The 23155-nt window shown below is 34.9% G+C and overlaps 3 protein-coding genes across 4 annotated transcripts in view; 1 reads left to right on the top strand and 2 right to left on the bottom strand.

Moving 5' to 3' along the window:
• Positions 1-8286, bottom strand: part of LOC124630330 (proline-rich extensin-like protein EPR1) — a 30904-nt gene extending 22618 nt beyond the window's left edge. The window contains exon 1 of the mRNA XM_047164192.1: positions 8185-8286. Within this exon, the coding sequence (XP_047020148.1) occupies positions 8185-8187 (3 nt within the window). The 5' untranslated portion in view covers positions 8188-8286. The remainder of the gene's footprint in view (positions 1-8184) is intronic.
• On the top strand, positions 4391-6376 carry LOC124630333. 2 transcript variants are annotated; one of them, XM_047164194.1, is made up of 5 exons: positions 4391-5312; positions 5449-5580; positions 5715-5777; positions 5859-5951; positions 6179-6376. In XM_047164194.1, exons 1-5 carry the CDS (start codon positions 4922-4924, stop codon positions 6373-6375), a joined length of 876 nt encoding a protein of 291 aa, XP_047020150.1. In that variant the 5' UTR covers positions 4391-4921; the 3' UTR covers position 6376. The 2 variants fall into 2 exon arrangements, with proteins under 2 accessions (XP_047020150.1, XP_047020151.1); XM_047164195.1 differs by having other exon boundaries at positions 5721-5777.
• Positions 6360-8030, bottom strand: LOC124630331 (putative nuclease HARBI1). Its single transcript, XM_047164193.1, has 3 exons — positions 7544-8030; positions 7151-7428; positions 6360-7032 (listed from the first exon to the last, which is right to left on the bottom strand). Exons 1-3 carry the CDS (start codon positions 7813-7815, stop codon positions 6458-6460), a joined length of 1125 nt encoding a protein of 374 aa, XP_047020149.1. The 5' UTR covers positions 7816-8030; the 3' UTR covers positions 6360-6457.
• Positions 8287-23155: the final 14869 nt, after the last annotated feature.

The raw sequence follows: 23155 nt of genomic DNA on the forward strand, positions 1-23155 counted from the left end.
TTTCTCCAAAAATCCATTAATTCTCTCAAAATCGCTCAAATCTTGTGACTTGTACCACAAACACTAACATACAGAAATAACAAAAGTACGCAACATTCCTACAGTTCTATTGTTTATGAAAATATTTGCTGAAAAAAATAAGGTTTTGTTTCATAAACAATGAAGAATTGTAGGACATTAAGATTGAACGCCTTTGTTTATTTGGTAATAGCACTCATACAATAGCACTATGGAACTGGTACATATCCTTTGAACAAACTTATCTTTCATTCTATGTAATACTTATTATAAAACTTGCTGCTTCTTCTGGTTGTATCGCCCTTGTTCCGAGAGAACTTTTTCCTGCACTCGGATAAAAAGTACTTTTTGTCAGAAGAAGGGTCATTTGACGATTTCCCATAAAAAAGCAAGTACTCAATACTCAATACTCAATACTCAATACGTTTATTGCACTCCATATGTTTTAAAGGTGTTACATAATAATATAGTACAGTATGGACCCTGTAGGGCACGGCAACGTAGAAGAGAGTCAGTCTAGACATTTTGAATTACATGTGTCGTACTAGATACCGGCTATACGCTATAACTTTGGCGTGGGGTGCATTCAAAGATTTGCTTAGTCCGAGTTCAACGTAAGTACATATTATGTCGAAACGCATTTTGTGGCTGCTACGAATAATAATAAATTGTTTTGCGGTTGTAATATAGATTTTGTGCACTCCAAGGTATTGTTTTCATGAGAGTTTCACTAATTTAATTGATTTATGAATACATTGAGTTTGCAACACGAAAATACAGTTTTTATCCGTTATCTCGTAAGGCGTAAATTTACCTAATTACCTAAAGATTTGATCGCGCCTTTAATTTCGCCTCAAAAGGGCGTGCGTTTTTATATAATACACAAGTATTTCACCAAATTATTATATGTAACAAACCAGTTACCATTCTGTTTTATACCAGAAAAATAATTACTATACAGTAACGACAAGATTTATCGACTATCAGCTCTTGGCACTTGGTTAAAAAGTAGCCTAAAGCCTTCCTCAATAAAAAGTAGCCTAAAGCCTTCCTCAATAAAAAGTAGCCTAAAGCCTTCCTCAATAAAAAGGCTATCCATCAATGTAGTATTTTTTTCGAATCAGTGCTGCAGTAGTTCTTGAAAAGAGCGCGCTAAATCAAACAAACAATTCTTCCATTTTATAATATTACTAGGTATGGATACTGCGAATATTACAAATAATGTTTCGTACTAAAAGATTTCATAATACACCATAATGAATCACCGTTGATATGCCAGCACGCGTTAATAAGCGAATCCACTATAATTGCTAACCGCTTTTAATCCGATAATTACTATTTAATTACAGGTCAACACGAGGAAAAAATAAATCATACTTACTTAATAGAACCTTTTATAACAACATTATTACTTAAATATGTTTTAATTAACAAATTCTTGAGTGACCAATGACAAGCGTTTACGTAAGACGCAACCTTGGATTGTGGTTTGATATTTGAATATACAAATATTGGAGCCCTCAACGATTTGTTAAGATTCGTGTAGATCGTCACGGTGGTAAGGAATTTGCGGAAAAGTATTCAGCTTTTCCGCAACAAACAAAAAATAATTGAAATTTTATTGGCTAGTTGCCAAAATCTTATTCAGCTATAAAACAGAATAGATAATACCTACACTTTGTATACATGACGTCTTGCAAAGTACGCATAGCGCATCAACCTACCTAATTAAGTTTTGTCTATCTTCAATCTTAATTAAAAATTTATTAAACTCGTAATATTTTCATGACATTTTGGCTACATAAATTAGATTTTTCCTTAAAGAATGATCATTATTATATTTTATGCTAATCGATTCAATGTTTTTTTTAAGAAGTGACCAATAACAAGCTTAGTTTACGTAACAAATCCTTGGCAAGTTATATTTAAATACACAAATATTTAACGATATTTTCGATCGATATAAAAATTCCTTTGTCCAAACAATAGGTTTGTTTGACCTGATATTTAGACAAAACTTGTTTATTTGCATACTGATACAAAATTAATGTAGGATGGTTTTTATTTCGTCTGTGAAATATGATGCTCCAAGAGAATAAATTAAAATGTTATGGCGTATGACCGTGAAATATATGGAAGTAGTGTCGCATAATGACTAATTTGGTTCTTCGATATTCTAATATGATGCAACGAAAAAATATATACGAGAAACAGCTGATGGCAGGTTCAAATGTCACTTTAAATTCACTCATATTTCTCAACTGATGATATAGTAGCAAAAATATATATTCTTTAAATAATACCCAATTATTATATTTTTTTGTCGTCGTGGTGGCCTAGTGGGTAAAGGACCAATCTCTCAAGTATGAGGGCGCGGGTTCGATCCCAGGTCAGGCAAGTACCAATGCAACTTTTCTAAGTCTGTATGTACTTTCTAAGTATATCTTAGACACCATTGGCTGTGTTTCGGATGGCACGTTAAACTGTAGGTCCCGGCTGTCATTGAACATCCTTGGCAGTCGTTACGGGTAGTCAGAAGCCAGTAAGTCTGACACCAGTCTAACCAAGGGGTATCGGGTTGCCCGGGTAACTGGGTTGAGGAGGTCAGATAGGCAGTCGCTTCTTGTAAAGCACTGGTACTCAGCTGAATCCGGTTAGACTGGAAGCCGACCCCAACATGATTGGGAAAAAGGCTCGGAGGATGATGATATTATATTTTTTTGTCAGACGTCTTTATCATCATTGCCATTTAGAAAATAATGTTGTATCCTCAAGAAAAGTCCCATCGATAGCTAGCAAGTCTTTATCAGACAAGAGATCTAGCTACATCTCTCAATACGAAATGTTCGGCAATATTTGAAGTTACATTCAGTAAACTTTAAACTACTATATGTTACGTTTCGGGTTAAAGATCACTGCATAAGTCATGACAGGTTGCAAACGTATCGATTGAAGAATCTTAAGTAACATTTTCTGTAAAACTTTATTCGAGTTCAATTAATTCTCTTTAAATTCTAAGCATAAATAAATTATGTTTTTTAAGTCTATGTTGATTAATTGATTTCAGCAAATATTTGGAAGTAATTTATAATTATATTGGTGTTAGAATGTTAAGATGCCGCCGTTTCAAAGTCACGGCTGACGGAACTTATTTATAATCATAATAATTTTATTTAGAAGATGTAATTAATTTAAGTTTTTATTGGCTGGTAAGCCAAAACTACAATTAAGCTTGGCATGAAACCTCCTCCTTTTCCAAAGTAGGGTTTAATTGGCCCGTATTTGATAGGTTTACTATAATTCCTAACTCAGTTAACCTACCTTTATCTCGACCAATCTTGATCTCAATATTTTGAAAGATTTTTTTGCTCTCACTAGCGTGTAAAATAAGACATATTAATTGTTCGCATATCATCTTCTCATTAATTAAAATGTAAGCATAAATCAAAAAGCGCTACAAATGCGAATATTCCAGTTAAAGCCCAGTCAAATCTGTCGTTCGGTGGATGTGACCTTTGTGCGACGGCCTTCTGCGTTGCGTAACTTTGTCCTCCGGCGCAGGCGCATCTTTGTAGCTTCTATTTAACTTGTAACAACGTCGCACCCTAATTACAACCTTTGTACAATTTTCTATGATTTAGTGGGCTAGTTCGTTTTGGTATCACGTTTTTTGGTGGGTATTGAATGATAATTATTTATGATATTTAAAGGCCTTCTCTTTATTTATTTTTTGATGTCTCCGATTTTTCTGACTTAAGTAAGGTTTGTAACCTTTATCATTTATTGTCAAATAGAGTAACTAAAACATATAAAAATAAAGAAATATCAACAATTGTCCTTAAGATCAAAAACCTCATATTCTCTATGACCTAGCACCAAGTTACGTAGTTTATCTAACTTCGTAATCACAATAAATAAATATTGAATACAAAGCCAACAATATTATGAGCTAAGTTTAACAGCAAATAGTTTACATAATAATAAATCAATCATTACGACTTCGCATTGTTATTTGTGATTTTTGACATACATAAGAGATTTATTAAAGTTTTGACATACATATTTTTCTATATAAGGGAACTTGTATATTACAAAATTGTTTTAGTTTCGCACTTTTATGATTGAAATGCTCGCCGAAAGTTTCGCAAAAATCTATCGGAATTTTCTGTAGTGGCATTTAAGTCATTATCATCTTTTGTTATTTAAATCAAATTCTTGAATGATTTAGGGGCAATATTTGTCAAGAAATAAAGATAATAATATACAAGGTTCGTCAATAAAAAAATATTTGATGACACTGATGGAAAAGCTTTTCGCGGTTTTCTCTTATACCATCTCTTATTCTGACTTTTAAGTTTAGTATATTTAGGGTCTGTTTCAGAATGTATGGATAAAGTTCCAAATAACTATGTTACACATAAATTATTCGGATGATAAAAGTTCCGAATAAGAAACATTGCGTTTCACAAACATAATTTATCTAACACATAACTATCTGAAACTTATATGTAAGTGCGGTGGCAACACCATATACAAACGTTTCGTTTCTTGATGTCATTTCATTAAGTACAAAAAAAAGTAAAAGAAACTACTTATAAACATATTTCAAATTATACAAGAAACATTGATTTACTTTAATATTTTTATAAAATTAGTTATTATCCACATAACGGTTATAAAAACTTACACAAACGATTTTATGGCAAATGAAAATTGCTGGTAACGAAACGCGTTTGACAGTGACAATTACTCACAGTCACATATAAGTATTAGCAGCCGCGCGTGGTAATTTAAATTTTTTATGTTAGTCGTTGGTGTTTGTGTTTCTGTTTTTTTGCTATTCTTGCGATTTGAGTGTACCTCTTGAATACATTTATGCACAGTCATTTCTATGTATTGAAAAATGACATCAAAACGTGAACGAAGCGTTAACTTCAGCCGGGAAGAAGTTGAGCTTCTAACTTCACTCGTTGCTCAACATAAAAGCATTTTAGAAAATAAGAAAAGTGATGCAGTCACATGGAATGAAAAAGAACAGTGCTGGAAGACATTGGAGGCACTATTTAATAGCAAAAGCGGTACTAATTATCGTAGTGCCAAAACATTAAAAGCGAAATACGAAGGAATAAAAAGAAATACCAGGAAAAAGTCTGCTCTAATACGTGCCGAAACGTATCGCACGGGAGGTGGACCTAGTGCTGCTCCTCCTCTGACGCCAGTAGAAGAAAAAGTGAAAGACATGATACTGTTGTCTGTAGATGGAATCGAAAGTGAATTTGATTCTGATCATGTTGGTAAGATCATAAGTTTAAAATTGTTATTAGTTCTGTACTACTAATATGACGAGCCGATCTGTATTTTGTATGTAAGTGAATTATAATACAATTGTCATGCTCTTCTCTTTCTTATTTAATTTTATTTATGTTGCAGATCCTATACAAATAGACACAGTATGTCCTCCACCAACACCTTCCACATCCAACCAATTAACACAAAACATTGAAATGATTATTGCAGACAATAACTGTGTCCAAGTGGATACCAATATAGAGCATCACATGAGTAAGTTACTTTTTCTACAAACCAATTTAACTTAAATAGCCATATTGCCACTTGTTTTAACTAAAATGAAATATTTCTACCAACAAACTTTTCATCCATTAAACTCTTGTTAAAAACTCCATTTTCGTTTTCAGCTGAAGGTCAGTCTACACAAAATGATGACTCTGATGAGGAAGGGCATTCCAGAAGAAAGATAAGTAAGTAGTGTTCCTGTTGTGTCTCCGTGTTGTTGATAAGCACACCTTCATAACATTCTCACCTTTTCTTTTTAATTTTAGGTCAATATACTACACCCAAAAAAGTTGCCAATGATGAGAAGTGGACTAATTGGAAGCCAAAATCTCTGCGCTCCAAAAAACATCCTGCCTTATGTAAGTTCTTTTAATCGTTCTTGTTTTAGTTCATGTATTTAGATATTTTATATTGATGTGCAGTATAACAGAGTTGCAATGTAATGGTTCAACCGTCAACCTGTGGTTTGATTGGAACTCCACTATAGAAGAGACCTAGATTGTATGGGTAAATTAAATGATGTTGATACCAGCTTGTGTAATTTTTACCAATACATATTTACAATAAAGAAAATATCTTGTTTCAGCTGCTGAGAAGATGAAAAGGCCATTCGAAAGAGTAGCTGATGCAAAATTAGAGATTGCAGATTTACAGAAGAAGATTCTGGAGGAAGAATTCTTAAATAAAAGAAAGCAATGGGCCTTTGAAGAGGAAGAAAGGGAGCACAAAAGAGAAATGTGGGCGTTGGAAAAAAAATACTTTTTAAATAAATTTGAAAAATAAATCGTTTTTTATTTAACACAGAATACATTTAATAACCTACTATATTAATGGAATGCAAAATGCCTATAAATGACTATCATTATTATAGTAATGAACCAAAATAATCATTAATTAAATTACTTCGCACTGTTGCATCCCCCACATTTTCTAGACTACTTTGATTCACAACATCGTGTTCATCTGGCTCACCCACGGGGTAAATGGCTTCAAAATGGTCATCTCGCATATCTATTGCAATATTGTGCAACACTGCACATGCCACTATTACAGCCTGTACACGAGATACAGATAGCAAAATTTTTTTTGATAAAATAGGGAATCTGTTTTTCCAAACCCCATAGGTTCTTTCTACTACATTTCTGCTTCTTATTTGGGATTCATTATACAGATGTTCTGCTGGAGTCATAGGAGTTTGTAGTGGAGTAAGTAGGTATGAAGTATTTTCATATCCTCTATCACCAACAATTACACAGTTTCTAAATTCTCCATTTTGAAGTCGTTGCTTTATAAAAGAATTATTAAATATTGTTTGATCATGAGCTGCTCCTGGCCATCTAGCCACTATGTCCAAGATCCTTAACTTTGCACTCACTACAGTTTGCACATTAAAAGAAAATTGTGATTTCCTGTTTCTCCATTCTTCTGCATTGTTTCCACCTGAAAATAATGTAAACAGCATTTATAAAAACAGCTCAATTTGATCATTTGGTACATAGTTTGACAAATAATCCTTTATTTACATTACCATTCATAGTACCTATTTAATATATATTACCTGGAGATTTTATGGGTACATGGGTACAATCGATAGCACCAATAAGCCTTGGGAATTTAGCTATATTGAAAAACTCTTGCTGTATGTCTTCAGTGTTGCTTGGGAATTTGATAAACAACCCACGCAATCGTGCAATAGCTTGTGAAACCAGGTAGACAAAGCGACTGGCAGAAGCTTTGCTTACACCAGAGAAATCACCTACTACTGTAAGAAAGCTTCCCGTCGCGTAAAACCTCAATGTTAACAGTAGACGATTAATTGGCTTTATAGCCAAATTCCTGAAAAAAACATTGGAGTTAGATCAGGTATAGTTACAGTAGGTATATACAATAGCTAGACGGAGCCGAGACATTATAAGAATACAGGCTGCAGGTTAGGTATATGCTTACTTACCTTTCTGTAGGGACAGATATTGCTTTCTCAATAATTGAATACACAAACATCACAGCTTTCTTAGTGAGTCTGAAGCGCGCCCTGAAGTCCGTTTCGTCTAATGTCTCCATATAGTTTATTCTTTCCCGATACACTGGAGTCTTGCGTGGTATTGTGAGTCTATCGAAATATTCATCAAACTCATCTTCAAGAGTCTCAAAAATGTCCATTGCCATTGAAATAGGTATATAATTGTTTAAAACACAACACGAACGAAAGAAAGAAAATGTCATTCAATTTTAACTGTCAAACACACTACTTATGTGTCGGATAACTGTGCTATTTGCCACTTCAACCGACCCATAACTTATCGCTGACTTTATATGACACATAGCACTATTCGAAAGTCGTGAAACGCAAAAAATGTGTTTATCCTACAAATAAGTAACAAATAGCTTATTCGGAACTTGTGCAGAACTTATCGGTACATTGTGAAACAGACCCTTAGAGTAATTCCTCATAGTGCAAATAATATATTTTTCGGGATTATTTAATTATTTTAAGATGCAGTATTATCGTAAAATTTTAAATAATCTTATGACCTAAAAAAATCTCTATAATAAATAACTGTTCTAAAAACAAGAAAAAAGCACGCAACTCACCATATTTCCTTCGGTTGACTAGCACATACACTGCATTATTGATCTATAGATCACACAACACAAGACGCGTCTCTCTATGCGCGCGCGCGGGTACGTTTGAGCTTCGCTCTTGCGATCGCATATAATATATACCACCTACCAACTTTACAACAGCCTGAAAGTTTTACTGACATTGATAAACTGAATCTTCAGTACCTTTACATTTTACAGACAAATTTTCTATTGACCAGGATAAGGTCATTACCCCTCCCCCTTTTAGGAGGTTTAAAAAGATTAGTGGGGGAACAGGATCTAGTAAGTTAACTGATAAAAAAAATGTCTAAACTTGTTTTTGAGGTAAGTTTTCCTGTATTTCAAGTTCCTGAATCACTCGTCGATTGAGTGAGCTTTTTGACTAAATTGAATGTTGTGTTGGGAAAAATTGCTAAGTTTGAACTGATTCATGTTTCTGTATTTTAAACAGTTTAAACCTAGAAGAAGTTTGTGACATTAAAAATTTTTTAAACCATCTTACAGTACGTTTTACCGATATCACCTTTTTTTAAATAGAAATCAAAATCAAAATCAAAATCTTTTTATTTCACATAGGCCTTTGCAGGCACCTATGAAACGTCACATTAGTTGCACGGTTCCAAAAAGTTGGTCTCATGGAGAAGAGCCGGCAAGAAACTCCATAGACACTCTTTTTAAAAAGTAATATAGTCACAGTACAAACAGTCTATTACATAACAATAGTAAGCTCACAGAATTATACAATGCAAGAAAGTTAAACTGTAAATCTATACAATGTAAAGGGAGAAGAAAAGTCGTTTAATTGCCAGGGAAGACACACATGGAGAGATGAGTTATCGCCATATAATATCTTTATCGTCAACAAAGTCTTGAATTTTATAATAAGCTTTTTTAATTAGGGTGGATTTTAAAGTGTTCTTAAATTTTATATCCGTGAGATCGGTTATACACTTAGGCAGCTTGTTGTAAAAACGGACACAATTCCCTAAAAACGATTTATTTGATTTCGTTAATCTGAATCTCGGAACTACTAGCTTGTGTTTGTTTCTTGTATTAATGGAATGTATATCACTTTTAACACTAAATTGATTTAAGTTTTTGCGTACGAACATGATATTTTCTAGTATATAAAGAGAAGGTAGTGTCAGTTTGTCAATTTCTTTAAATAATTCTCTTAATGACTCGCGAGGGCCGAGGCCATAAATTGCACGAACTGCCCTTTTCTGGAGAACGAAGATTGAGTTTACGTCAGCCGCTGCCCCCACAGTAAAATACCATAGGACATAATACAATGGAAGTAAGCGAAATACACGAGCCTAGCAGTAGCAACGTCAGTAATCTGTCTTATTTTTCTGACTGCATAAGCTGCGGAACTCAGCCTCTTTGACAGTGCTGAGATGTGGGCACCCCATTGCAATTTAGAGTCAATGGTGATGCCCAGGAAGACGGTTTGATTAATAACATCTAATTTATTATCGTCCAGAACGATATTGAGCCCTACTGGTGTTACATTAGGTAAAGAGAATTTAATGCATTTCGTTTTGGAAGAATTAAGAAGCAAGTTATTCGCGGCAAACCACTTGCTCAGAGTAACCAAGCTATCGTTTACGTCTATGGGACTAGATTCCTTTCTGTTAATTTTGAAGACAAGGGAAGTGTCATCAGCAAATAAAATAATATCAGAGATCACAGACATCATATACGGGAGATCATTTATATAAGCTAAGAATAAAAAGGGACCTAAAATTGAGCCCTGCGGCACGCCCATTTTTATTAATGACCCAGATGAAGTTGAGCCACTTACGTCCACTACTTGCTGTCTATTTGACAGATAAGAAAGGACGAGCGCGAGAGCTTTACCACGAATTCCGTAGTGGTTCAGCTTACATATCAGTAATCGCACTGGGTGTTCTGCATTACATTTGTTGACACACGGACTACATTTAACAATCAATATGTTTCTTGATCATACGATCGATCAGATCATATCGCTTTAGTTAGATACTTGGATATTATAAAACTCGGGGTGCTGCGATTTCACTCTCGCCCCGCAGGAACTGCTTCCCGCATTCGGATAAAAGGGACTATGTCCTTTTTCAGGCTCTAGTCGATCTGAGTATCTTTCATTTAAATCGGTTATTTTCGCATATATAATAATAGTAAGGATGACCTTGCACCTATTTGAAAATTTTGATAATGATTTTATGGTTCTTAGATGGTTAAAGTTAAATTTTGGTGTACGGTATAAGCTTACTATTGACAAGTGACGTGTACAAAGGTCACAAGGATACTGGCTGGACAGGTGCAGCATCTCACATCCGCGATCGACAGATAAGATATGCGGAACTGTTCACATTGTTTTACAATACTATCGCTTATCAATATTATTGCTGGTTTGAGGGTGTAACCGGAGCTTTATTGAAATAAAGAAGTATCATTTTTTACATAAACATTGGAAAAGTAGGTATAGTAACAAAAATGCGGAAGATTACCGAAGCATATAATATTGTTATGGAGATAAAACTTTCTCAGAGATCAACATAGCCTTTTCCTAGCTATGTTTTGTACCAGTGTTTTTTTGCGGAGATGATACGGGATATTTTCCGGAAAATACCAATTTTTTTCAACATAATATTCCACCATTTTATCTCGTATATTATCTAGCCAATAATAGGGTTCTTGAATATGTGACTCACCGTTTTTCCCTCATTGTTAATTTGGGTTTACAGTTGAAGTAGGCATTGAAGGCCACATATTTACAAATCAAAGTTCATCAGGTGAATTTGGGAAAACTCAGACGCTAGAGTTTGTCAAGCGATTATTAACCTACACCTCCTTCGATAAGAAGAGGTTTTTTAGTCGTCTTATTATAAAATGCATGTTACTTATGTATTGGCACCATGACGGAGAAAAGAGTGAATCACAAAAGGGCAATCACATCCGCCTAAGAAACTAAACATTCCTAATAAGGCAGGAGTCAACTTCCAGTGTTACTGATACTCACTCATTTAGAATATTTTACAAGGAGTGACTGCCTATTGAACTCCACACTATATCTCGGAATAGTTTTCTAAGATTATTGATCATAGTTTGCAAAACATATCCTTGATCAAAATTAGGAGAAAAATATATTAGAGATACTCCTATTCTATGTCATTTAGGAGATGACGTCAGACAGAGAAATGTGGAGAAAGAAGACATTGACCAGGATGATTCTTTGCATTGAACAAAATATTTCAAAATTATTGGAGCCCCGGCCCACTCTTTATACACTATTGTACAAAACACGGAAAAATATTTAAAACAGTTTTCAATGATCCAAAATGTAAATTGGCTTTGTTTGTCTGTAAAACATAAAAATATACACTTGAAATTGCATCAAACAAGAAAAAACTATCATGGCGGTAAGGTTAATATACTACAAAGTCCATTTCACTGAAGAAGTCCCGCGGAAAATTGTGGAACTATATATTTTTGTACGTATTTACTGAGCTATCCTATAGATACTAGCGCTGCGTGTGCGGCACTTCTTTCGTGAAATGGAATTTACGTGTTTGTCGTAAGCTGTCATCATGGTGATTGAATAATGACATTTGACATATTTAATTGTCATAATTGTCAAATCGATGGTTTACTGTCATTTTTTTGACAAGTGAGTATCTAAATTATGGAGACGCCATACTAACGAGAAGTCAATAAAAGTCATTGATAAATAACAAATGATTACAAGAAATTTTTACAATTCTTGTTATTCTTTTTTCCGGTGAGGTTATTTGCACCAACATGAATGGCATTTTGCAGTGAGAAGTTTATTCACTTACCCACATCTCTTACATTCTATTACGCTACTTGCGAACTGTGTTTTATTATCAAACCTCCCACGAAACTATTTAGTCAGAACATAATTACCTACAACTAATGTGGAAACTACATTATTTACTTATAAATATAGTATAGACGACTTCGATGGCGCAATGGTCACCATGCCGGACTGCCGAACCTGAGGTCCCGGATTCGATTCCCGGCTCGGTCGACATTTGTGTGATGAGCATGCTTGTTGGCCGTGGTCTGGGTGTTACAATATGTATATATGTAGCTATATGTAGTTTATCAGTTGTGTTAGCACCCATAACACAAGTTAATTAATAATTTACCATGAGGCTAACCGACCGTGTGTGAAAAAAAGTGTCCCGACATTATTTATTTATTTATAAGTAAGTACGTATGTACTAACATGAATATTGCTTAAGGCGTGCTTAAAAATCGCAAGCGGCAATGAACCGACTGATAAGATACGTCCGATTACAAAAAGGCTCTATGTTCTAACAAATGAACACGCAAACAGGTTCATGTAGTTTTAAAATATTTTTTACCCTTTATATAGCACTGAAAATTTCAATGTGATTATTTTTTTGATAGCTACTAAGGGTTTTTGAGCAGGATTTTAGGCCACTGGAGGGATGTGTTATTAAATATGCTTATAATTAATAATCGTATTTCGTACAAAACAGTCTAAAGTAGGAACTAATTAAAAATACTTCATAAGTGTCTTAAGAATTTATGGTATCATAAATTACTAAATATAGATGTCTTAAAACAATTTTCGACATATTTAAAACCACAATAATTTATAATACCGGATAAATACCACGTTCGCAAAACGTGGCCTATCATTGAGGATTATTATATCCGATATAAACCTTTTACGCATAATTATTATTTTATGATCATTAAAAACTTCGTTAATGGAACCTAATGAAGTATTTCTAAACAAAATTGTATCAATCGTTCTCATGAATATTCAATAATTTCATTTTAAGTATTTAAGTACCGAACTTACCAGAATTGGTAAAATTTCACGTTTTCCTAAGGCTGTGTTTTGTAATATCGGATTTACTTACGTTTTCATTTCAAATTTACTGATACTGAGCGTGGTACGACTAAAGGTGCAAATCCTTATAGTAGTTTCTATCAGTATAAACGTGGAAGCTTGTAATTAGCAATTAGTACTACTTACATATATTATTTAATTGTGTTATTAGTCTGTAAGCTTTATGTAAAATTAAATAAATAGTAAAACTGGACATTGGTATTGATTATAGTTCAAAATCAAGTGATAATTTGTCACGAACAGCTACGTTTTTCTCTTCTCAAACCAATAATGGAACCGTAGGTACTGAAACGAGGAATAGGCGAAGAATAATATTATTAGGTCTCTCTATTTAATTCCCAATAAGAAGCCATATGTCTAGTAATGGATTAAATTGAACAGAGATGTCCGTCGAGAGACTGCTTACTGTTTAAGTCTTACGGAGGCCTATATTAAAAGATCCAGTTTATAATAATTTAGATACCTACAACCATTTTAAAGAAATAACGCACGCATAATAAATCTCACAACTGCAATAAAACAGTATGCAGAAGTTATGTAAACATCACGTTTTTATATTATTGCACTTTAACTAAACTCTAAATAATAATATGCTAAAAATCGGAATAAAAAACACATAAGTTACCTATATCGTTTTCGCAACGCTCTGTGTCAATCATTTTGCAAATATATGAATATCGATTTTGTTATTTAATTATTTTATCAGATTTAAGTTTAATTTACGATCTATTTGAATAATTCAATTCTGTTTTGATTTATTTGTAATAAATCTTTTTTTCAATTTGCACATTCAAAATAATGCACTTTGATCCTGTTACATTTGATTATTAAGTTCATTGCAAATTATACCGTAGTAATGGCGTCCACGGCCGATTTCGGCCACGGCGGGCGGCTGTTCTCACTTAAGGAGATCAGCCAGCTGCGCAGGACATTTATAGTGCACGAGCATTTGCGCAGACACAGATGCACTCCCTATTCCTTCACTCTCATAACCCGATGGGACGGCAATCCGACATGACCGGAAAGAGATCAGGCGCAGGACCGACATTTACGTGCTCTCCGATGCACGGGTGAATCAATCACCAACTTCCAGACTACGGGCTGCTTTGTGAAAGTTTAAGAAAACCCACAAAGCGATTTCGGCCCGACCCGGGAATCGAACCCGAGACCTCGAGCGCAGCAGCCGCGCTTGCGACAACTAGACCAACGAGGCAGTACCGAAGTATGTATTACATAAACTCTCTTTTGCGAAATTAAATATTAATACTCCCTCATTTAGTTTTTTAATGTGCCATAATGTTTGGCACGAGCCAAGTTAGCTTTTAACCTACTGTGCCAAGGATAGCGACCTACGTATTTTAGGTTTTACAATAGCTCACGAATTCTATTGTCTGTTTGTTAATCTAGTAATGCATTAATCTTTAGACTATCAGAAACTGTTTAATTTATTAACTTATACAAAGTATTTGAACAGTTATAAACTTCAATGTTTTGACTTAACTCTCATTTTGTCTTGACCACCAATACTGGTTCAGATCCAGAAACAAGATAGTCAGATATAAAACATACACCCAAAAAGCCACTACCGAATCGGTTCCTCTGTTTAAGAGGAACATAGGTACAGTACAGATAGACACACTTAGCGGTCAAATTAGAACACCCCTATTTTTGCCTATTTGAGTCAAAAGCATTGCAGACTTTACAATCAAATGGTGAGCAGCGTGAGGTTAATCATTACCAAGACCCTATATTTCCCCGGCGGGGCCCAGCAGGGCCAAGGTCCGCCGGGCTGAAGGATTGTTCGAAAGAGTTACCGCAGCCCTGGTACCTACTTAAAAGGTCTACGACGGAACACGACGGTTTTAAGTCAGTAAGAGTCTAATACTCCCTCACCGCTGCTAACCCGCAGGGGTCATTTGATGATTTATGACGTGGTAAAAAAAAAATATTTTTTTTTTAATTCATCTAAATTTTCGCTACTACATACCGGATATCATACTACAATCCTTAACTGACCTGATTATAACTAAGTTACAGCAATGTGTTAGATTTATTGTCGCTTGTCAACCTTTACGTCACGAGCTATAAAGTTTAATGACGCGCTGATTGGAGGCGCCAGCGCAACACCGTTGATTAGAACCTAATGTGCGTGATATTTGGTGATAGGGATCACCATATATCTCCCTAGATATGATGATATTCAGATAAGAAGAAAATGAAGAAAATCGTAGATTTTATCCTTCCTAAAATAATAAAAATACTATAGTAAATGCCTATCACAAATAAGTAAAATGCCAAAAACAATTCAAGGAATTAAATTACTGCATTGATGATTCATTCACACTGTTTAAGAAGCCAAAGAACGTATTTTACTATGGCAATGGAATGGAAAATAGTGCAGTATTTTGGTCAACGTTATAACATTAGATATATAGCAAGTTTAAAATGCTTAATCAAAAACACAATTCCAAGTGACTATAGAATTCTTAAAGTATATCAGCAAAAACTAAGGCACAGTATAAACGTAATTGCACGTGAAGATTCTCTTAGATTTTACCAGACTAGAGGAAAGACATAAAGGATATGGATTTCCCATCTCAAAAGTATGTAACTTGAAATAACACGATTGTTTTTCCTTAGTTTTCCTAGATTGTAAATACCATCCGAAAAAAATTAAGAGGAAAAGGCATTATTTAACTTGAAATGAATTAAGTAGGACAAAAAATATTGGTCTAAGTACTTAAGTAGCTTTTTCCTTGTATGATAATTTAAGAAAAATGCTTTTTTGTAAACCGGGAAGGAAAAACGAAACTTAACACGCTTTACTTAAGTTAATTCATTATTATCTGCCTAGCCAATTCCCAAGTCGGGTTCCATTTTGTGGTCAGCTTCCAGTTTAACCCTGTTCAGCTGAGTACCACTTTAGACAGAGCGACTGCCCATCTGACCTCCACAACCCAGTTACCGGGTACATTAGCAACATGGTTTAAAACCACAAAACATTTTGACATTATTTTGATAAATGGTGTTTCAACCTTCGCTATGACAGGCTAGTGTGTTGTTTTTCATTAAGAAGCCATCTTTCAATTAACTGCTCATTAATATTTAAAGGTAATGTAACGATGAAAAATGAATAAATTAATGTCCACTTAATTATTTATTAGGCATTTTGATGATTGGGAAAAATTGCAATTGGTTAATATTTTTCCGTGTTTCATCTTCCTAGCCATTTTCCTATGTTAGAGACCTGACAAGATAAATGGGCCGGGTGCAAACAGAGCGTATGAGGGTGGAGCTAGTAACGTTACTCGTTCCCCGCGAACACCCGCATTTTGGCGCGCTACCGTGGGTAGCGCCACAGTTACCTATTATAGTAATCTGTGGCGCTACTTTCTTAGGAGATTTTTCGTTATGACATCTCCGCTAAATCAAATCAAATCAAATCAAATCAAAACGTTTATTCGCGTTCATTCGCGCTAGTCATTTTGTTCTCCATGTGGGATACCCAATATACTTATTAATGAGCTTTTTGATTTTCAACATTATTACCTCTCTAATTAGTGCATAGTCATACGTGATGAGTGGCACGGATAGGTTTATCAAGTTATGTAAATTATGATATCATCGGAGGAATTCGTAGACCGAATTAGAAGTAGAATTTGATTGAACTGAGCCACTTATCTTTATGATCCATTTGATAGAAAAGGACCAGAAGTCTTTAAGATATGGGTATGTAACTAAACAGGATATTCAATAGGATTTTTTTGTAAATGGTTAAACAATTATAAGTCTGCGGTTAAAATTAAAATTTGAAGACTATTCAAACGATTTGAAGGACAATGACATCTCAGAATCGAATCGTTGTATATCCTTATGTTGTGTGTTATAAAAATACCAGTTTTTTTTTGTATAAGTAGATGAAAGGTATAGAATAAAACTTGTGGCAAACCTTTACGATATTGCTCCTTAAAAAAAAAAAACCAGAATAAATAGTTGTTGATATTCAATATCCAATTTAGGTAATCTTCCTAGTAACCATATCGGGTACTGGTGATGGACTGACGTGACGGTCCCTCACGTTACGCCACGCCAAAGTTCACATCCTTTCACTATAGGTAACAGGTGTAGGCAGATCTCACACTACCACTTGCAGAGTAAGAAAGAAGGGAAGAAGAATCATATTTTAACACACGCTAGGGTGTTTTTTGTTCCCAGCAAAGACAAAAAGTAGTAAAAGGCTTGACTTTTTGAGGGCTGTCTCTTGTAATTTTGACGTTCGAAAAGTGCAATTTTTCAGCGTTTTCAGCTTTTTTTCTACGCGTTTTCATTTACAAATACATTAGGGAACCTACTTATGAAATATTGCTTCGGGATTGATAAAATAGTATTTAGGTTCTTTAACTTCAAAGTTCTGCATCTAGAGGTACAAGAGTAACTAAAATCAAGTGTAAAATAAGTCAGAGGCCTTATTAATTACCGCTTGGCGTCTGGCACTTCCGTCGTCAAACATAGGCACCTTGTTTGATGACAACGCTTTCGATTGGGTGCTCCGTGCTGCTCTCCTCACCGCTGTCCCTGTGGTGAAGCTGTCAGCAGCCTTGGACACTACGGCTTGTCATGCAGCCGCAGCGCCGGCCGTTTTGCACGGCATGCGAATATCGATGACATAATCCGTCGCGCTCTTGTTGCCGTCGGCGTTCCAGCCATATTAGAACCGAGTGGTCTGGCACGCGACGATAGCAAGAGACCAGACGGTATGTCGTTATTTCCGTGGAAGATGGGTAGATCTTTAGTATGGGACGCGACCTGTGTCGATACTCTTGCACCATCTCACCTTCCTAGCTCGGCGCGATGTGCTGGCTCCGCTGCTGCGGCTGCAGAGGACCTCAAACGGCGCAAATATAGTACCCTGGTGGGTAACTATACCTTTGTGCCGTTTGGGGTTGAAACCCTCGGGCCGTGGTGTCCAAGTGCTCATTCGCTTTTTAAAGATCTGGCAAAGCGACTTGTTGACACTTCAAGTGAACCAAAGGCTGGTTTTTATTTTGGTCAAAAATTAAGCATTGCCATCCAACGTGGCAATGCTGCCAGTCTCTTGGGTACACTCCTGGTGGGCAGCGATAAGGAGTTTTTTAATGCCATTTTATAATTGTTTTTAGTTGTATATATGTATAAATAAGTTAATTTTTACGTCATGTAAATATGTAAATTACCGCTACAATATTAAAAATATACTCGTGGTAGTGTGTGACTACACTCGCGTCACTACAAAATAACAGATGCTAACAAATGTCGACATTGTAAACTGTTAATATTTAAATAGAATGTTTGTATTAAAATCGTCAAGTTTTTAGGTTGCTCTTGACCTATAAGTGTGTCAGATTTGTTTTATTTTTGAAGATTTATGAAAAAGAGCACTTTACAGCGGTAGATTCTAATATGTTCCGACTGTTATAGGTAGGTGCGTTTTATGTGACCCACGGTTTGTCACCTACATTAAATGCTTTTATTAATACAAAAATAAAATTAGAAGTGGTGGCTTATTAAGATTTAAACTGAGAATTTTTGAGGACCAGTAAATAGATTTATTCAATAAACTAGCTTCTGCCATAGGTGTCACCCACGGGAAATGGTTTGCGCATCTAGATAAATAAAAGTATCCTTTAGCCTTCCTTGAATAATCAGCTACCCAACAATTAACGATTTTTACAAATCGGTTCAATCTTTTCAGTTTTGTGTTAAGTATACTTACGTGACTATTAGAAGTTTTGCTGAGAATAACAAGACCCTAGTTAAAAATAAATACAACTACAAAAGCGTAAACTTACTACATACTTACGCATGCAGTTCTTGACCTGAGCTTTTTCTGCGCAGGCGCACTGAATGTATCTCACGTACCTACCCCCGTGATCTGGCAGATGTCAATGGAATTTGATGTCAATGTGACGCTTAGCATAGTTTCAAGAATTTCTTACCTCAAGGATTAACTAATATGATAAAAGTATTGTTGACAAGCTTACTACGTAGTCATAGCCTAAAAATGTCCACTGCTGAACAAAGGCCACTCCAAGCTAACGGATTAATGATAATCCTAGCCGATTATCGGCCACGGCTGTTCTCATAAGAAGATTGGCCAGCTGCGCAGGACATATTATAGTGCATAAGCATTGAGCAAGCACAGGTGCACTCACTATTCCTTTACTCTCATAGTAATTGCTAGACATCCTCTGGGTCAAGTCAGAACCGGTTATGTAGTACTAGGTGACGGACAAACAAACTGTGGTACATTGATGAAATGCTTGGGTCAACATACGTATGTATTGTCGTAAAATTAGTAAGGGCGTGTGTCATGTTGTAATATGTGCGAAATAATGCAACAGCTTTGCCGTAATGAGCGTCTAGTCCATGGCAAAGATAAGGCGTTTTCGATTTTGGTTTTGACGATTTTTTTACAAGTGCCCTATGCTATAATAACAATAATTTACTTGGTTTAAAAAAAATGAATCCGACGAGTTTGATTTGCTATGAGGTTGTTCGATAGAGTTACCGTGGCTCTGGTAAATTAAGGTCTCCAGAAGGAACATGGTGGGTTTTAGTCCCACACATTCACTCACACTCACTCGCTTTAGTCACTTTCAAGCTGCACTATCAGCGGGAGGGGTCATTTGATGATGACTACCTGAAAAAAAAGTCCTATGACATAATGTGTGTTTCAAGCCAAACAAGACCCAATATAATAACAACAGTACTCCATGTATATACATATAAAATAATTAAACCCAAACACAATCCAGCCTTGAACCTTTGACACGTGCTGACCACAGCCAATTCCTCAAGCTGCAAGCTCTTCACTCCACTGATGCAATATTACCAGAAATTAATTACTGTTAGCCAATAAATCAAAAAGGTAGGCTTATGAGCACCGCCCATTGTTTCTAACTATGACACGGTTTGGGCAGGCTTACTTGACACGATTTATGCGCGTTGCAGCTAAATTTGGTAATAAACTACTGCCTTCTGCAGGTATCGTAATGATTAGATCAATATGGCTGCTTGTTTTTGTGGATTTCGTGACATAATTTGAGATTTTATGAAATTAAGTGGACATCAGATCACTTGGCGGTAAGTGGTTTTCGTATTGCAGAACTGCTTAAAGTTCACAGATAAAAGTTAAATAAATGTGTCATGTGTCTATTGGTATCAATTTTAAAAGTAGTCTTGCTTTGAGACAACTTTGAGACGTAAACAAATGCACTTGTACTTTAAATATGACTCCTTAATTGATTTTCTTACGCTGCCAATTAGGATTACTGATGATATTGGTCTCTTTTACCTCGAAATATCGGAAAAATTACGTCCGTCCCAAATATTTGACCAAAATCTTAGTTGAAATAGTACATAAACTATTTCAATCACCTGCAGGTCATAGTACAAGAAATAGTTTATTCAGTGTAGTACATGAGATATGTAAATTAAAATAATTTATGCGACCTCAATTAACCTTAAGCGACAAGATAAACATATTTAATATTCTTATTACGTTAGTGCCATCAGTAGTTATCAGAATTATGTCTTGATTTGTGCTTCACTCATTTGTGAGTCATGGACTTTGAAGGTGATGTATTTAGTTTTAATAATTTTTGGTCTTAGTAAGGTTGTCAGGATATTGATGAATGCTCTTGGCTGTAACTGAGCTACATATAAAATCTTTTGAATCAAGACACTCTTTGCTTACATTAATGAAATAAATTAGGTAATATTGAAAAAAAATAATTAGTTACTTAAAATCTTAAAAATCTTAAAACCTTACAGTTTATAAACTATTTTTGTGTTTGGTACTAGTTTGACTGCTCGTCTTTCTATCAAACGGTACCAGATAGAAGTTACAAACTTGTCACACAAAATGATGCAAAGCCTCAATTTTAGTGTATCCCATACATCACACCAATGAAATAATCCACAAATGTCAAGTTCAGTGATAATTAAGAATTAATTGGGGTCTCTCATTAGGAGTTACATCACTCTGTCGAGGCGGTGAAATGTTTGATGTCTGTTACCTAACCATGTGGTAAGGTGTTGGATAATTAGCACGTGTTTAAGCATTTAGTAAGGTTATGCAGGTAGGTAGCTGTACAGGGCTTTCCCAATATTCTATCCATCGCTTGTTAAGCTAACCAGAGATAAGAATTTGACTGTGCTTGTATGGAGCTATGTCAAAATGACGTGATCTCTATTAAGCAAAACTACAGATAGATACAGGTACCTAATATTGGGCCGTAAGAGGCAAATCTATACCAATATAACAAAGAGAAGAAAAAAAATTCCTGAAATTCCTGAATGTGAAAACTTCTTTCACTGTTGGAAAGCTACGCTCTTCCTGAATGACGGCTATATTTTATCCCTATACGGGCAGCAGTTCTCACGGAACGTGGATGAAACCGCAGGAAAACGGCTACTATTATATGTATAAGTACCATTAATACCCACTCCTATTTGCAGAACATTAATTGACAAATTCTCCAGTTGATTGAAACGACAGAAGTCTCACGCAATATTTTACGATCTTTACTTATCTTTAGTATCTTGTACAATGCACGTTCTTCAATCTTTTGAGAACGGTTTGCAATAGTTTCATAATTAGGTATTTACTTAATGATTACCCATTCATATTGCTAACAATGCTTGATCAATCAAAATGGTATTATGGCGAAAAGGATCTGTGTAAATTACAAGTATTCATTACGCTTATTGACCCAATTTAGGGTGCATACTTAATGAATAATTTTATTGAACTACTTTTAATTAAGTAATAATGAAACTGAATTTTAGGTCTAAATTTTCAGTTATTTTTGGAGCCGTTACATAATGTTTAGTGTTAAAGTTCCGTTACTTCTTAGACTGTAGATGTTGTAAATGTTTGTAAAGATTACATCTTGCAACCAAGCCTCAATTAAACCCGCAGGGTTCATTATTATTTATTGACGCACAAACTCATTACAAACGATAAAATATATCAAAAACATACGTCGTTCGAGAAAAATATTAATTAAAATTTATTAAAAAAAAAACACTAAATAATTAAAAAAACTAGAGCTAGGACATCAACATTACTTTATAGTTAACATACGCAGAGCATTCTTTTTTTTTTCTATAAAACGGTTTTGATTGGTGGGTGATGATGAATGATGAGCATTTGTTTGTTCAGTTTAAACGCACCCTTATGATGACCCACGTCCTTTCTATTATGCTTCTGTGGCAGATATGTCAATAATTGAATGTTTGTTTACAAATACCTAATTCATTAAACAGTTTAGTGCTACTGTGGCTAGTGAAGAAATCAACCGAAGTTATGCTGAAAATTTTACTGTGTACCAAAGTCCTTCGGTGTATAAATATCAAAGACTGAAGAACCAGGTTTCATATTGATGCAAATCTCTCTGCGGTTCACTGAGGCTTTGGTGGAAAAGTACAGCCAGTTACAACTGGATTCATTGGTGGAAATTCGGTCACAATTGGATCCTTTAATTAACTGATACAAACAAGTCTTTGCCTACCTATCTCCGGTTTTATAGCAATTGTTATCACAGTCATGTATATAAAAGCTTTTCATATGTAACCTAATGTAAATGTTAGTTTTTCAGCAGAAAGCTTATTTTATTTTACACTTATCTTCGCTGATTTCTTAATTCGTTCACATTTTCATATAAGTCTAAAATATGTTCAAATTCCAAACAGTTAAAAATACCATAAGTCAAGGAAATCCACTTTCGTTGAAACTCCGCAATTTATGAACTGCCTAAATTCTAATATCACCGATTCAAACTAGTTTCCTTCCATCGCTAAAATCTGCGTGGGCAGACAAGCAGGTGACAAAATTATATTATTATAAGCCATTGAATAATTTATTATGATTCTATTCAACAATAAACATTTAGATAAAGCTAAGGAATAAGATTATTAAGTCAGTAATCTAATTTAAATTATTTTATTTGCAAATAAAGATGTTCAAAGAATAACCTTTTATTATGTTCAAGGTTTGTAAATCTCTGTCTGTGTTTAGTTCATAGA

The sequence above is a fragment of the Helicoverpa zea genome, chromosome 5 (genome assembly GCF_022581195.2).
Source record: "Helicoverpa zea isolate HzStark_Cry1AcR chromosome 5, ilHelZeax1.1, whole genome shotgun sequence".
NCBI lineage: Eukaryota > Metazoa > Arthropoda > Insecta > Lepidoptera > Noctuidae > Helicoverpa > Helicoverpa zea.

Coding starts and splice junctions, on each gene's coding strand:
- LOC124630333 (XM_047164194.1), top strand. CDS start 4,922: ATGACATCAAAACGTGAACGAAGCGTTAACTTCAGCCGGGAAGAAGTT. Junction 5,581..5,714: donor CAATATAGAGCATCACATGA/GTAAGTTACTTT, acceptor TTTCGTTTTCAG/CTGAAGGTCAGTCTACACAA. Junction 5,778..5,858: donor GCATTCCAGAAGAAAGATAA/GTAAGTAGTGTT, acceptor TTTTAATTTTAG/GTCAATATACTACACCCAAA.
- LOC124630331 (XM_047164193.1), bottom strand. CDS start 7,815: ATGACATTTTCTTTCTTTCGTTCGTGTTGTGTTTTAAACAATTATATA. Junction 7,429..7,543: donor ATATCTGTCCCTACAGAAAG/GTAAGTAAGCAT, acceptor TGTTTTTTTCAG/GAATTTGGCTATAAAGCCAA. Junction 7,033..7,150: donor TGTACCCATAAAATCTCCAG/GTAATATATATT, acceptor CATTATTTTCAG/GTGGAAACAATGCAGAAGAA.